Source organism: Rhinolophus sinicus, linkage group LG01, assembly GCF_036562045.2.
Source record: "Rhinolophus sinicus isolate RSC01 linkage group LG01, ASM3656204v1, whole genome shotgun sequence".
NCBI classification, from domain to species: domain Eukaryota; kingdom Metazoa; phylum Chordata; class Mammalia; order Chiroptera; family Rhinolophidae; genus Rhinolophus; species Rhinolophus sinicus.
The window spans coordinates 81,309,732-81,327,418 of NC_133751.1; the positions used below are offsets into that span (position 1 = coordinate 81,309,732).

Consider the following 17,687-nt stretch of genomic DNA (forward strand, 5'->3'; position numbering starts at 1 on the left):
TTTTATCTGCTTGTGACTTCTGTCTCATTTAGTAATGTGTAAGGCTGGAGAAGGAACTTATTGGATATATGTCTCAAGCGTATTAGAGCAGCTAATCAAGATGGTGCCTTTAGATAACTTATTTCACAATCACCTGGGTATTTATTAAAAATTCAGATTTGCTGATCATAACTTGCTATCCCTCCCCTTCAACACATACATCTACTGAATAAAAATTAATATCTGGGGCTGAAAACTGGGAATCTGAATTTTAAATAAGTTCCTTAGGTGATTCTTATGTGCCCGTCTCAATAGTGGCTATGATTCTTACTTTAGCTTATTATCTTGTTGGTTGTTACGGCATTTCTGTAGAGTGGACAAGTTTTATTATTAATTTTATTCATGATGTGGAAATTCAATCACAAGGATTTTAAACTAATGATCCATGCTTATTCACTGAATTATAGCCAACCTATGATTAAAATTATAGCTCTAAGTTTATAACCATTGTTTTTTCTGCCATATTATGTATATAATATCATCTCCATTACTTAATGATTTCATATACATATTGGGCTATTGAAATGCCTTGATTATGAAACTCTGTGGAAGGTGGGGTGAAGATGAGGGTATAATAGTTTACCCCAAGATTTGTTAGTTATTACTTTATGTATGAATACAACAGTTCTGCTGAATTTATGCCTTTGGGGAAGTTATAACGGATGTCACAGAAATAAAAAGGATCATCCAAGAATACTATGAAGGACTATATGCCACCAAATTCAATAACCTAGAAGAAATGGACAAGTTCTTAGAAACATATAGCCTTCCTAGGCTGAACATGAAGAATTGGAAAATCTGAAAAACAGTGCCAGACTGATCACCAGTAACGAAATTGGATCAGTCATGCAAAACCTTCCCAAAAGCAAAAGTCTGGGACCAAATGGCTTCAATAGTGAATTCTACCAAACCTTCAAAGAGGATCTAATACCAATCCTGCTCAAACTCTTCCAAAAAATTGAAGAAGAGACAGTACTCCCTAACTCATTTTATGAGGCCAACATTACCCTGATACCAAAACCTGGTAAGGACAACAAAAAAAGGAGAACTACAGACCAATATCTCTGATGAATACAGATGCAAAAATCTTAAACAAAATTCTAGCAAATCGAATGCATCAATATATTAAAAAAGATTATTCATCATGACCAAGTGGGGTTCATCCTAGGGGCACAAGGATGGTTCAGCATATGCAAATACATCAATGTGATACATCACATAAACAAAATAAAGGACAAAAATCATGATTATATCAATTGATGCAGAAAAAGCATTTGGCAAGATACAACATCCATTTATGATTAAAACACTTAATAAAATAGGTATAGAAGGAAAATACCTTAGCATAATAAAGGTCATATATGACAAACCCTCAGCTAATCTCATAATTAATGGTGAAAAACTGAAGTCCTTTGCTCTATGTTCAGGAACATGACAGGGCTGTCCCCTGTCACCTCTGCTTTTCAACATAGTGTTGGAAGTCCTCGCCAGAGCAATCAGGCAAGAGAAAGAAATAAAAGGCATCCAAATTGGGAATGAAGAAGTTAAATTGTCACTCTTTGCACATGTCATGATGCTGTATATAGAAAACCCTAAAGATTCCACCAAAAAGCTATTAGAAACAATCAATGAATACAGTAAAGTTGCCGGCTACAAAATCAATGTAGAAAAGTCATTGCATTCCTATATACTAACAATGAAATCTCAGAAAAAGAAACACAAAAAAACAATTCCTTTTGCAATTGCAGCAAAAAGAATAAAATACCTAGGAATAAACTTAACCAAGGATGTGAAAGACCTATATGCTGAAAACAATAAGACATTTTTAAAAGAAATTGAAGAAGACACAAAGAAATGGAAAGACATTCTGTGCTCATGGATTGGAAGAATCAACATAGTTAAAATGGCCATATTACCCAAAGCAATATACAGATTTAATGCAATCCCCATCAAAATCCCAATGCCATTTTTTAAAGAAATAGAACAAAAAATCAGCAGATTTGTTTGGAACCACAAAAGACCCCCACTAGCCAAAGCCTTCTTAAGAAAAAAGAACAATGCTGGAGGTATCACACTTCCTGACTTTAGCTTGTACTACAGGGCAACAATAATCAAAACAGCATGATATTGGCAGAAAAACAGACACATAGACCAATGGAATAGAATTGAGAACCCAGAAATAAAACCACATAAATATGGACAGATAATTTTTGACAAAGAAGCAAAAAACACACAATGGAGAAAAGACAGCCTCTTCAATAAATGGTACTGGCAGAATTGGAAAGCCACATGTAAAAGAATGAAACTGGACTGCTATCTGTCACCATATACCACAATTAATTCAAAATGGGTCAAAGACTTAAGCATAACACCTGAAACAATAAACCGCATAGAAGAAAACATAGGTACTAAACTTATGGACCTTGGGTTCAAAGAGCATTTTATGAATTTGACTCCAAAGGCAAAGGAAGTAAAGGCTAAAATAAATGAATGGGACTATATCAAACTTAAAAGCTTCTGCACAGCAAAAGAAACCATTGATAAAATAAAGAGGCAACCAACAGAATGGGAGAAGATTTTTGCAAACAGTGCCTCCGATTAGGGGCTAATATCCAAAATATACAAAGAACTCATGCAACTCTACAACAAAAAAACAAACAACCCAATTGAAAAATGGGCAGAGGACATGAAGAGACATTTCTCCAAAGAGGACATACAAATGGCAAATAGACATACCAAAAAATGCTCAACATCACTAATCATCAGAGAAATGCAAATAAAAACCACAATGAGATATTACCTCATACCAGTCAGAATGGCTATCATCAACAAGACAAATAGTAACAAGTGTTGGAGAGGCTGTGGAGAAAAAGGAACCCTCATACACTGTTGGTGGGAATGCAGACTGGTGCAGCCACTATGGACGGTAGTGTGGAGGTTCCTCAAAAAATTAAAAATAGAATTACCATATGACCCAGCAATCCCTCTCCTGGGTATCTACCCAAAAAATCTGAAAACATTTATCCATAGAGACAAGTATGCTCCAATGTTCATTGCAACTTTATTTACGGTGGCCAAGACATGGAAACAACCAAAATGTCCTTCGATAGATGAATGGATAAATAAGTTGTGGTACATATACACAATGGAATGTACTATTCGGTGGTAAGAAAAGATGAAATAGGACCATTTGTGACAACATGGATAGATCTTGAGATTATAATACTAAGCGAAATAAGTCAGACAGAAAAAGCAGAGAACCATATGATTTCACTGATATGTGGCATATAAACCAAAACAACAAAAGAACAAGACAAACAAATGAAAAACAAAAACTCATAGACACAGACAATAGTTTAGTGGTTACCAGAGGGTAAGGGGGGAGGAGGGTGGTAGATGAGGATAAAGGGGATCAAATATATGGTGATGGAAGGAGAACTGACTCTGGGTGGTGAACACACATTGGGATTTATAGATGATGTAATACAGAATTGTATACCTGAAATCTATGTAACTTTACTAACAATTGTCACTCCAATAAACTTTAATTAAAAAAAAAGAATATATACCTTTGAATTAGTAGCAATGATTTTAAAAAGCAAATGTAGTTGCAACTTAACAAGACCCATACTCAGAAAACTTTTCTAAAAAAAAAAATCGCAGCCTTGATAAAAATATATTATAAACACTTAAATTAAAAATGTTTCCTCCCTTAAAGAGATTTTATTATTATAACATATATGAAAAACAAATGTTTGAACCACTAAAAAGGTAATGATTCAGTTTCTATAAAAAGAATTAAGGACCAGAATGTATTAGAACCTAAATTATGCAATATATCTAGGCAAGAGTAATCTAGAAAACTATCTTTATGTATAATTCATTTAGCAGCTGCCTATTTGTGACACATATTATACACTGATTAAGAGCATGGTTAAACAGCTGAATATGTGCGTGCTTCATATAATAACATCCTGTTCTAACTGCAAGTTTAAAGAAGCAAAACTAGGTGCAGTGAAATTGTGTGTGTTTATGTTAATCCAAAGAGGTCATGATCTGATTATTTGAAAATAATATTTCATGGACCCCTTCAGAGCTGTTCCTTATACACAGAGACAGACCCAAGGGAGAGTTTGGAGAAAACTCTTTGCAACCACTTTTCAGTGGCCTCCCTTTGCTTTCCTGTAACGAACCATGGCTGCAATGTTTGCCCTATGAAAGCGTGATTGGCAACTAGCTAGCATAAGCCAACTGAGAAATAGCCAGGTGAGAAAATATAGAGTAATTGGGAAAAAAACTCATTTCTTAACAAGGGTGCTGATAAATTTTTATAATATTTGAAATTCAATTTTATGTCTTTTCAAAGTACAGTTCAAGATTCTGGAGTGCTTTCTCTAGCTTTTGGAAAAGTTGATGATTGAGGGGCTTAATAGAAGGCCCTGGGGTGACAGTGAGGGATAGGTATTGAATTTGAAACTTTTTGGAAGAATCTGAGCTTTCTTGGACTATTGCCCAGATTTCCATTTAAAAAATCAGTAATAGTAATGTTCGTTTCCTTAATCTCCTTATCTTTCATTTAAAAATAAATGTTGCCCAGTAAAAGGACTTCCAGCCATCTTTTTGATTAGACAAGTCACATGAAAACAATCAAACATGTTGTTTAGTCACTGACTAATACCAGGAAAAAGACATTTTTAAGTAAACTGGTCAGAAAGATATCTTGGAACTTTGCCAGAAGCTATTTCTGTCTATTTTTATAACATATACTATTTTTTTCTCTTATCATAAAAGTAAAATATTCATTGCAGAATAATTTTGAAAAGTTTGATAAGCAAAAGAAAAGAAACACTTTGAGATATGTTGCATCGTAATACATATCACCGAAGACTAAGAGATCATTCTCTTTATTTCTCAGTCTTAGAAGACTTTCAACTACTGCTATCCATGGCCTTTTGCATGGGGTTCAGAGATGAGAGACAGAAGGGGGTATGATTATGACAGAAAAAAATTTGCAGTGTGAAGTACTGGAAGAAGAGGAAGAAGAAGAGAATTCAACAGTGGGATAGACACCTTCCCTTAACATTGTCATTACTGCAAAAGTTAATTGACATTGTTTCCAGTGTAATAGCCATGTGACTTGTACACATTGCTTAATTTCTTTGGACCTCAATTTTCCTGTCTTATCTTTTAAACACACACACAAACACACACACACACACACACACACACGTAGGCGGAGCTACGGACACAAGCTATCCCAAGTCTATCAGTCTTCAATTTTTCCTATTACCAGTTTACAACGAGCTACCATCATTTCCTGTCTCTGGTGGTGCAAATGAGTCTCTGTGATCTCTCTCCTTAACCTTCCCAATTCATTTTCAACATATCAGTCAGAATGAGCTCTTAAAAACACAATTTCTGTCATGTCATCATCTGCTTAAAATCTTCCAATGATTTACCTTTGTAGTTAGAATAAAATGTCTACTCCTTTCTATGACCTAGGTGTTTCTATAGGATCTGGACCCTCTGTCCTCATTTCCCACCATCCTCCTCTGTCTCTCAATATGTCAACCGTCCTGGTCTTATTCCTAGTCCTAAAATATGCCAAGCTTGTCCTTACCTTACCATCTATATTTGTTTTTCCCTCAACTTAGAACATTTGACTTCAGACATTTTCTTGATTGCTCTCCTTATAATTTTCAGGTCTCATTTCAAACGTCACCTCAATAAAGAGGTATTTCCTGGCTATGCTTTCTAAGGTAACTACTCTTATTTATTTATTTATTTATTTATTTATTTACATATTTCTATATACCCAGTATTTATCAGTATCTGAGAATGAGATTTCTTTTTTTTAAAATTTTTTTATTGGGGAATATTGGGGAATAGTGTGTTTTTCCAGGACCTATCAGCTCCAAGTCAAGTCGTTGTTTTCAATCTAGTTGTGGAGGGCTCTGCTTGCTGGCCCACATGGGAATCAGATCGGGGTGTTATGAGCTCTGTGCTCTAACCACAGAGCCAACCGGCCATCCACTGGCAGCTCAGCTCCAAGTCCAGCTGTTGTTTTTCACTCTAGTTGTGGAGGGCACAGCTCACTGGCCCATGTGGGAATCGAACTGGCGACGTTGGTGTTATAGGCACTGTGCTCTAACCAACTGAGCCAAATGGCTGCCCCTCTATTTTTTCTTTTAACTTTATCATCTTTTCCTCCATCATACTTAAGGCTGTAAGCTCCATAAGAAAAACTTATTTACTGGAATATCTCCAATACCAAGAATAATCTGACATATAGCAGGCACTCAATACACCACATGTGTTGTATAAAATGTCAGATTATAATTGCATATTCAATAGCATGATTATTTAATGTCTGTCTTTTTCCCAATTTTTAAGAACTTTAATCTCCGTTATCTAACTTGTTGCCTAATAATGTTAAAGAATACATATTAAATGAATAAATTATGATTATTGCATCCTAAAATTAACTGCATATTTATAGTCTTAGATAACGTAGTCAGTTTGCATGACTGAGGCGATATTTCACCTAAACTGTTCATTTTGTCATTTTTCTATTTACATTATCTATTAATATGAAGTTTTTCTATATGTTCATTACTATATCAGAATGTCTTTAGACACAAGTCATAGAGTCATAGAATGCCCAATTTTCAGGAGCTCAAGCAAATAAAACATTTATTTAAACAAATAACTGGAGTAAGTGGTTTCTGTATTGATGCAAAAGCTCAACAGTTTCATCCAAGAACCAGGCTTTTTTGATTTTCCTACTTGGCCATCTTCAGCATCGTGTTTGTCTCCTTAGGCTTACTGCCTCGTGACTAAAAGATGGTTGTCACAGCTCCAAGTGCAACATCCTTCCGAAACTATATTCAAGGCAATAAAGAAAAGAAAGGGCCAGTACCAGAAAGCTCTCCATTCAAGCCTATTTCTGGTAGACCTCAAGCAGAATTTTTTCCAGAAGTTGCCAATCTCATTTCCCTTTACATTTAAGTGAGCAGTCGAAGTATAAATTTCAGTGTCAAAAGAGAATGGTATAAATATAATTAGCTTATAGAAATCATGTTTTATTTATTGGATCTAAACTCATTACAAACATCTAAACTTAGGGTTTTTTATTAGCAAGGAAGAGATTACAAGACAAATTGGGCTGGCATCTAACATGATCTGCCACAAATAGCATAAATAACTGATAACCTTTTTCAATTTATTTGCCATTGATGTGACTCTCTTTACACTGGGAATAAGTTAGCTTTTCTATAGAGTTCTCATGCAATTTATCCTGCATTTATAATGTTTCCCTTCCAGTTTTTATTGTCAATGGAAAAAAAGCATACTTTCAATATCAGAGATGAAATTCACAATTTCACTTTCGTAATAACTACATTCCTTCAGGTGGTATCTTTGAAATTCTAGCTCTAAAGTCAGCAACTTTGTGTTCAGCGTCTTACCTGGCCTTTGCTCTGCACAAGCAAGATGGCCAATGAGCATTGTACTTTCTGCTTGACAAACATCTGCTGATTGATCTTCCCAGTAAATCAATTTAGTCTGGGTTCGTTCTAAAGTCACTGGGCGCAGGCAGGGTAACTCTTAATTGGACAGTATTGGATATCACGAATACAAACACAAAAGCCCTTGGTATTTCCTGTGGTTCATGGTTAATCATCAAGGTGTATGCCAAATATCTTGAGAACTGTGACTGGCATTTGATTATTCCTCATTGATCAGCATTTCGGTTAGAAGGACAGGATGAATTTCAGGTGTTTGTAGGTATTGTAATATTACGTGATGTTGTGAAATGTTTGTCTTGGATCTTACCCATGCTGTAGGCATCCTTTTGTCATCAAAGCATTGGTAGAATATTTACAGAGACTTTGAAGCACAATTTTCCCCTTTGTTTGTGAATACCCTGTCTCATTGGTACAAGTGCTTCAATGTTTGTTAAAATTGGGGCTTCCTACTGCAATTTTTAAAAATCTCTGTAGGATGCATTAAGGATTGTTTTAGGGCCAGTCATTTGGTGGGTTGTGATTAACAATGATATCAGAGAAGAAATAAATTGTAATTTTACTGAAAACAGTGTTCTTACAGTTTTAATCACTTTTTTCTACCTTTTTCTTATTGGTTTAGTTATCAGCAATTAATTAAGCAGTCATTAAGTAGTGTAGTATTATAGGTGCTGAAAAGCTTTAAAAAATGCAAAAGATAAATCTCTTGTTCTCCAGAATTTTACACCAATCTAAAGGGATTCATGATTTTTAGAAAAAAAACAAAAACAAAACGCAACTACTTGTAAGTCACACACAAAATCTGGAGTGCTGAATAGAAAGTTAGAGTTTCTTCAGGGTCTCTTATCTTCAATAATACCTTCCCAGGTCTAAGGCCTCAGGGTCCTTGATTTAGAATGCATATTGGAAGGACACGGGACTTACAAGTACAAAGTGTTCGTTTTTGCAATATGTTTTGTACACATGACAAATGGAGGTTATCCCAAAGCATGGCTTGGCTTCTTAATGGTATGCGTGACTGAGCTAGATGGTTCTCTCTCTCTGTCTTCCAGATTTCTGATAGAGCTATGCATTTCTTCAGTCCTTCTCTCCTATGTGCATAATAATCTCCAAATATTTTTCATTTACTACAAAAGTTCTGTAATGATCACAAATCACTGTTTCCTAAGCTTTAGAGATGGAGCTTTTTAAGGAAATGATTCTTTAGGTATTAATTTCCTCTGGTATTATTGATTCCCATTTCCATCTTATATTCCAGATTTGCCATTGTCAATTCACCTAAGTAGTACATTTCAAAGAAGTTTTGTGCCCTTCTGATACCACCATCCCCCATAACTACCATTAAGATTTTGGGTCTGTCGGTCTGTGATCCAAGATGGTGTATGTGGTATTCACCTTCCGAACAGTAATTGAAGATGACTCTTGCTTTGAATTTCACTTATGTTCTCTCTGGTTTAGTATAAAGCTTTGTGGCTCTTTCTTCTCCATTGTTGTGGATTTGTCTTCCGGCATTTGGGTTCAAAGTGTGAAGACACCAATTACTGAGAATATGGCTTTTATACATTAGATTTTTAGAATTTTCTTTACCAAAAGATTTTATCAACAGAGGTAAATAAAAACTGTCATATTTTCTCCTCATAAATCAGTCCATCAAACACTTGCTGGTTCAAGGGCACTTTTTTTTCCTTTGAAATTAGGAAGCCTAATATTGGCACATCAATTTCTTCCTCTTCAGCTAATTATAATGGTTTATGTATTTGATTGATTTTGATTGACTGCTATCATGGTATCTGTCAAGTAAGAACTGCTGTTTTTTTGTTTGTTTGTTTGTTTGTTTGTTTTATAAGGAGTCATTTTGTTGTTTTTCCCAAATGGTATAGCTCCTTTTTTAGTGATGAATTTGGTTCATCTGACCAGGATTTGACTTTTTTTTAAAATTTTTTCAAGGTTTATATGTTCACCGCATTTTGAAAACCAAGTTATTTAAATCTTCACATTACAATATTTTGATAGCACTGCAATTTTTTCTCACTTTTTTTCTTTAAACTCAGGCCACTGAATTTACACTTGACTATAAGAAACTGTTATTTACTTTATTTGAATTTTTCAGTGAATTTTTTGCAGGAGCCTGTCCTTACATTCTAGTTATGCTATGATATTGAGTTTTTTGGGGGCTAGTAGTTTTCGTGGTCCTCTACTTAAGGGTCTGCCTTCCTGCCTGAAGCTGTCATACCCCACCCTGCCCCCATTTACAGCTTGGCTAAATCTTAGGAACAATTAAAGTAAAAGTCATTCTTCAGGTTGACTCTGGTTCATCTAGGATAGAATTAGCATAAGACGCATTTTATCACATGCTGTATCTTAGCACAGTGTCAACTCCACCACCCATGATCTTAATGTAGGGAAGTGGCATGAGGATGATTTTTGCAAAATAAGGAACTAGGAAGTCGTATTCCAAGCCTGCTACCTAAGTGCTACCAGACACAGAGTGTAGGGAGACGGTATTCAATTACACAGAACAGACCATTCGAAGCCTACTGAGCAAAGGGATTCCATTGCGATGGCCATTCTCATAGTTAAACCTATTACAAAAACTAGTCACAGGCTGTACTTTACCAAAGTTAATGGTAAACCTACCTCTATTCTTCCTGTATTTTGCAGAAGTTCCCCATACCAAGAAGTTTTCCATGAAAACAAGAAACATGTATAAACCCCAGCCCAGAGGATGGAAAGGGTCTCTCTTCTACCCTGTCTCATTGCCACTCTGTCTGTGGGTGACCTTTTCCTGCTCACTCTCTGCTAAACAAACTAGCTTTCACTTTGAACTCTATACTGGTTCACATTTGAATTCTTTCCTATGTGAAGCCCAAGAACCTTCTTGGCCCAGAGTCCCCATTCCAGGGGCTTCGTTCTGTTGGCATCAACCTGATCAACAGAATCCTGTGGTAGGATTTCAAAGGATAAAGTTTTATTTTTCTAAATCCAAGAAACCAGAAACATTTCTCAGTACAAGTCCTTTTATTCAGTGCATCAGTTATTATATGATTTTAAATGAAAGCATTTAAAATTATTTCTTACTACATAACTTTTTACAGTTAACTTTAATTTAAAAGAGACAAGAATGAGTGAAAATTCTGAGTATGTTTTACTTGCAGGTTAAATGTGATCTCCAGGCAAATCTCAGTTACTCATGTTAAATTAATGTACTTAAAGGCAGAATAGCGAATGATCTAAAATAATTTTAATTCTCACTTTTATTAAAAATATTTGTAATTCAACCTGGACATGTCTCAAGATTTGAAAATTCATGTCAGAAAGTGAAGCAAATTTATAAACATTTGAATTAGGTAAAGGAGGAAGGTTGCTCTGATGTCTCCCCAACTTTAAAATACACATGTAAATATGACCCCCATATACTACTCCATTATTTCTATAACTATCTCCCGGTTGGGTATAGACCCTGCCTTCTTAGACTGAGAGGATATTTGACTTTTCTCATGTCTTATGTAGAATAGGGAAGATTAAGAGTTGGAGCTTGGAAGAGGTTTTATGAATGAATGCAAAGTAAAGAATTAACAGATGTTAACAGAACTGTGGTTATGCAGATTATGTGTTGTCAACGCGAGGTTCTGTATTTTAACTAAAAAGATACTTATATGGAATTTCTGTTGTCAAATTAAAAAGCAGAATTTGCTTTGGAAAACACACATGTACACAACTGAAAGCTAGAATCAAAGAATCTTAATTTTTAGCAGATATTGTGATAAAATGATTCTTCCATTTTGTTTTGATCTTTAAAATGTAAGAAAAGGAGTTACTCATTATAATTACAAAAATCTGAAGAGTAACTGCCATTATATATTAAATAAAACTTACCTCTTTAAACAGATAAGTGTGAGCCATAATATATCTTTCCATGTTCTTTTTAAGTAAATATAACCTCATTTTCATATTTGAGAGCAAAGAGGCTTACCATTCTCAATGTAAGTTTAAGACTGGTTACTTAGCAATATTCAAATGTGAGTCCCTGCTTTGCAAATGGATTTAAAACAGTTGCCCATGTAAATGTGTGACAGACTTAGAAAAGAGATTTCTTAGCATTCAAATTATAATTGGATAGGAGACCATAATCAATTGACAACAATCCAGACTCACCAAGTTTCATGCAGATTAAGTTAGCTACATATCACTATTTGTATATGTATTGTTAGGTGTGGTTCATAATTATTCACCAGTTTCCCCTCACTAAGTACCTAGTGCACTTTCATAGAATTGGCACGTAAAATCAAGGCTTCAGTCATCTTCTAGACCCTACTTTTGTGATTTTTTTCCCCTCTATTTTTAGTCCACAATATACATTTCTTGGTTTTCATGTCATTAATAGATCTTAAGGCACCTTTTCAAAGGCTTGATGCATTTTAGTAGAGGGCATCCCTGGAGAATCTGCTACTACTGTTGTAGCCATTCATGCTGCATTGCCCACTCTTGGTGTCTGCATATATACTGGCTTTGCTACACTTTACTGTATTCACTTACTCCTGGCCCTTTCTCTGTATAGTCATCTATCTGATCTCAAGAATCCCTTTATTTTTGGTTATTGGCCCTCTGAGGAATAGGACCTTCAATATGGTCACTTCATAATAAATTATGTTGTGTACATGTTGAATAAATAGGGCTTAGATCTAAAGCAGGATATGCAAAATACTCTTAGGTTGTAGGAAAAATTCTAGAATTTCTACTTATGTTTAGTTGCAAATCTTGTCCTTTTATTTATTTTAGTGTATTTTATAATGTAGATAATATATTCGTATATATTACATGTACATGTCTTTTACGTAGGGTACTAGTGGACTCACATTAGCAGAGTTTGACAGAGTAATCTCTCTTGTCACAACATTTTCTGTTCTGGCCACTCTGGCTCCAATGGCCATTCTGTTCATCTGTCACATGCTGACCGATCAGTTCAGTACCACAGCCAGTACTAGAGTCACACTGGTCATTCTACCTTTGCAGCCTGTCTTTTAACCAGTTACTGCTCTTTGCTGTGATATGTGGCTCTCTAAATTGGTGAAGTCATCTTAATGGAAAGTGTTTATTTATTCTGCCCCTACTTTGATCGGGAAGGGATAGTTTCTATGTAGCATACTGTCCTAAGGAATATTTTCTTGAAGACTGCAAAATAATCTTTCTCCATAATATGTCCCTGGTTTTAAAACCCTTCACAAGCCTCTGTTTCCTCCTATCCCTTCATAACAGAGTTAAAACAACAACAACAAACATTTATAAATACTGAGGAAATAGCAATTATACAGCAAGAGAAAAAAATCAAAATCACTTAAGGTAAAACATATGTTCCAAGAAATATAACTTTCATAAATGAAATCATACTTAAAAAACAAACAAAACAGATACCAAGGGAGCTTGCCCTTCAAAGTTATTTTCATGTAAATGTTTTTATAAAACAAGAATAATTTTCAAATAAGTGACCATTCTTCTGTATTTTATTATACAGGGTTTGCTTGAATTGAGAGTTTTCTAAACATCTAGTTTATCTTAACAGGAAATAAAAAAGTATTTGAGGTCTAAGTATATTTATATAAATTCCTAAAAATTTTACACAAAACTTCAACAGTACCTTAGTGACTTTGAGACAGAATACCTGTGACCTTTTGTTGTAATTTTGCTGTGTAATTTCATGCTGTTAGCCAGGCCTTCTCTAACAGGGATTCTCTGTCTTGATTACTAGTGTCTCTATTAAACTAGTTGCTCAATATATAAATATTGGTGTCACCTGTAAATCCTTCCTCTTCCTTATAATTCATATCTAATTAGTTACTGAGTCTTATCAATTATACATTCATAATAATTCATACTAATTTTTAACTCTCTCTTCTCTTCTTTATTCCAAGCACCACTCTCTAATTAAAGCCATATGTCCTTTCTGACTAGCAATAATGCCCTGCCAGGTTGGTCTTCTAGTTACCAATCCTCCTGACCTTCAATCCTTCTTTCCATCCTTCACACTGTTGTCAATAATATCTTCTAAGGCATGTATACATTTTATTACTCCCATATTTAAATCAATCAATGCCTCTTAATTGCCATAGAAAAAACTTGAAATTTCTTGAAGTGTCACCCAACTACCTTCACAACCTGGCCCCTCCACTTCTCCTCAGCCCCATTCCAACTGTCCACAATTTCCACCAACATGCCCATTCCCTTTCCCCAATTTCCATGTCTTCCTCTTTCTGTTTCCTCCATTCCAACCTTTTCCACAACTCTCTGCCTAATGAAAATTATCAATATTTGGTTCAAATTTTATCTTTTTGTGAAGCCTTCCCCAAACCTCTACTTTCTGATACTTCCATATTTCTTTTTCAGAGCTTTAGGGCAACACTTACTGCAAGGAAGCATTAGTGTGTACATGCAGTCAAAGGATAAGCTCTTTAAAGATAAGAGCTCTACCATTTTAAATACTGAGAGTCCATATTCATTCTGAAGTGAAGTAATCAGTGTATGATATTTTGTACCCCAGGATCTTGGGTATTTCTAAGTTTTTTTTTTTTTAATGTGCTTGATCACATTATTTACCATTTAATTGGTGTCTGTTAAATTCAGAGACCTATTTCTTAACTGAGCTATAATCTATAGCTTTTAAGAGATACTTTGTAGAGTGTTAATATTCTGATTGCTTAATTTGACGTTTAATTCTGTGGTCAGATTTATATTAAAACAGCACTGTTCTAGGCCTTTCAATCTCTACAATCATATAAGACAAAAGAACATGCCCAACAATACACACACACACACACACACACACACACACACACACACAATTCAAGATTTGGGTTACCCTCCCAATTTTATTAGTATCTTAAATTTACTTATCAGATTCCAGTTTTAAAAAGTAGTTAAACTACTGTCTAATAAGGGATTTCAAGTGCATCTATATAAGCATGCATTCAAAGAGCCTAGCAGTTATTTCCTATTTTATGCTTCATTTCCTGTCTTATGTTATTCTTTTTATAGATTGCAGTTGTTGCAAACTTTATAAATTTATACTTTATAGTATTTATATAAAACTTTAAACACTATTCTCCAAGGTTGGGAATAATATGTATAATAGTAGCTATCAATAATATGCTTCAACTTATATAGCTATAAAAATAAAAAAGAAGAAAATAAAGTCCTTGAAAAAAAGAAGATAATTATGACCGTTTCCAATTTGAAAACGGTGTTGAAAATACTGCTTTTTCTAAAATATACAATTTATTTTTAGACTTGATAGACTTTTATTTTTATGACGCTTATTGGTCAAATTAAAAGATCAATAGATAACTGCTACCTTATATATCAGACTCTGAAAGATTAATTTATTTTCCTTAGAATAGTATTTCTTTGTTGGAGAAATTAGTGAAAATATCATTGATAAATTAATATAGAGCATTTCTCCAAAGGAAATATAGTGAGGGTATAACATGTTTCATATTGAACTTGCATCCATTCTGGAGTAATTGAATACAGTGAAGTTTCAAAAAAAATCTCATAGAAAATGAAATAAAAGGGAACTAAATAATGGATTTGCCTCTTTTAAAAATAATGTGTATGTTAGAAAAAGAGAAGAAAATAGAACATCTAGAATAGTTTTACTGACATTTTCCATTAAAGCTGACTATCAAATGAGCCAATGGTGAGGGTTTTGTTTAAAAAAAATTACAGAATATAGTATAATTTTACAAATTATTAGCTTTAAGATAACTGAAGAGAAACTTTGAGCTGAACTACTCGAAACAATCAGTGGGATGAATTGGTCTTGAGGCATTCGGAAACGCATAAACTATTCATGAATTGAGATCATATCATTTACATATGATAGTTTGATTCTAAAGCTTTAACCTTGTATTCCTGCTCACATTTTTCCAAGTATCATTCAAAAAAATGTGTAGAGTATACTTATACTCGTATATCTCTACAGAAACCTATATTGTTCATTTTTAAGCATGATCAGATCATTCCATAACATTTGCTGTGAAGAAAAATGTCATTTCCTAACCACTGACTCTTCACTATCACCGACTTAAGTGACGGCACCATTTTTCTATGCACAGAACTCCAATGAAAGGAGATGAGTATTGAAGCATCAAAAATTCGTCAGGCAAAGGCAGATTGCTGAGAGGGCATGGACCTCAAGCATGATGTTAAAATAAAGTCCCAGTACCATGGAAGAAAGAAAACAGTTAAGAAGGTTTTGTTTTGTTTTAAACCTGGCACTCAGATAAAGCAAATACTTTCCAATTAAATAAAATGATGTTAAATTGGGAAAATGAGAAATGAGAGCAGAAAATTAGGAAAACAAATATAGAATTACTCTAACCACATTAAAAACAGTAAAAGTAAACAAACTATATCGGAAAAGAACATGTAAACTTACAGTTGTTGTATAAGCAGCTTCTGGATCATCTTCCAGCACCCGGGAAAGACCAAAATCAGAAACTTTGCATACTAAGTTGCTGTTGACCAATATATTTCTAGCTGCTAGATCCCGATGGACATAACCCATGTCAGAAAGATACTTCATTCCTGATGCAATGCCTCGGAGCATACCAACCAACTGGATGACTGTGAAGTGGCCATCATGTTTCTGAAAGAGAATCACAAATGTTCACATTGATTTATGTTAAGACAGTGTGTGTGAAGGCATGCATGTGTGTGTGTGTGTGTGTGTGTGTGTGTGTGTTTCCAGTATTAAATAAAACCCTTCAACTTATTTTGCTGGATACAATAAATGTAAGCATCAAGTTTGCTGACCATTGACGATGTTCCTACCAAAATATAAGAATTTGCTTGACATGTAAAGGAAAGGATAATCTAGCTGGAAATGATGAAGGAGAACAAACAAAGGATAAAAGGGAACCAATCAAATTAACTCCCAGAAAACATAATTTCGAAAACTTTAAGTAACAAGAGGAAACTAAAGTCAAAGAAGGTAATAGCAATGGCTATCAAAAAGCAGAATTCACTTTCCATACTTATGAGTTTGAACCAGCCATACAGGTAGGAAGAAGGGCAGGAAAACCGAGGATTGGTCAAAACTGTGATAACTCGAAATATGAGGAAAACTGATCACTCAGGAAAAAGAAAAATTAATTGCACAAATAAGAAACAAGTATAGGAAAGTTGCAGGAAAAAGAAAAAAACACACATGAACAGAAAAGAATTAGATTTTCCCATTGTTTCATTACATAGAGCAGACAGGAAGTTGTTGACAATTGACTGAAAACAGGACTATTTTAGCTCCTAGTTGGAAAGTGTAAATGAAATATGAATAACAAGCCAGGAACAGCACTGGTATGTAGTCAACCCCTTGACTATTCCTCTTGCCTTGATTTAAAGATGATACGCATTTTTTTTAAAAAGGGGAAAAAATACCCAATGGTCATCCATGCAAGACGTGTTTTTTAAGTTTGAAAAACAATGCATATTGTTCTACTTATTTGGAGAGTGTTGTGTTTAATGGAGATAAGGAGAAACACGAAAGATTCTCAAGTTGGTTTTACACATAAGGTAACATTTATTTGTGAATGATTTAAAAAAAAGTCATACCTATTAATAGTAAGAGATTATAGGGCTATATTACCTTATACAGTGTCGTAGAACCATAAATAAGTATCATAAATTTTGCAAAATTAAGCAGTTTTCATGGTATCTGATTTAAAACTATAGAGTAGCTTAAACACAATGATGATTTGACCATATCACAGTGACAGAGTCTCCTACATACATAGTGATGATTCATTGGTCAGTTAAATAATAAGCTTATATTACAAATGAAATAAACTTTGTCTTACGATATCAACTTATCTCCTTGACAGCTTTCTGATAACATCACCCAACTCAAGTGCAGAGTAAGGCAAAGAACTCTCTCTTAAAAGAAATATTCTACAGCAAGGGTAGAATTTAAGCAGGCTCTTCTGTATAATTGATATATAAAAGATAACCTAGCAAAGAAAATCTTTGGTGTTATTAGCTCTTTATGTTTCCAATTTATCTTCTTAGACAGTGGACTATTAGATGAAATCTTTTATCATGTGCTCTACCTACGTCTCCTCTATTAGGGATCTCAAA

At 34.3% G+C, this 17,687-nt stretch overlaps 1 protein-coding gene across 1 annotated transcript in view; it reads right to left on the reverse strand.

The window, feature by feature from the left end:
• The window catches only part of EPHA6 (EPH receptor A6), an 840,987-nt gene that overhangs the window by 111,445 nt on the left and 711,855 nt on the right, over positions 1-17,687 (reverse strand). Inside the window, 1 exon segment of the mRNA XM_074333168.1 lies at positions 15,994-16,203. Within this exon segment, the coding sequence (XP_074189269.1) occupies positions 15,994-16,203 (210 nt within the window).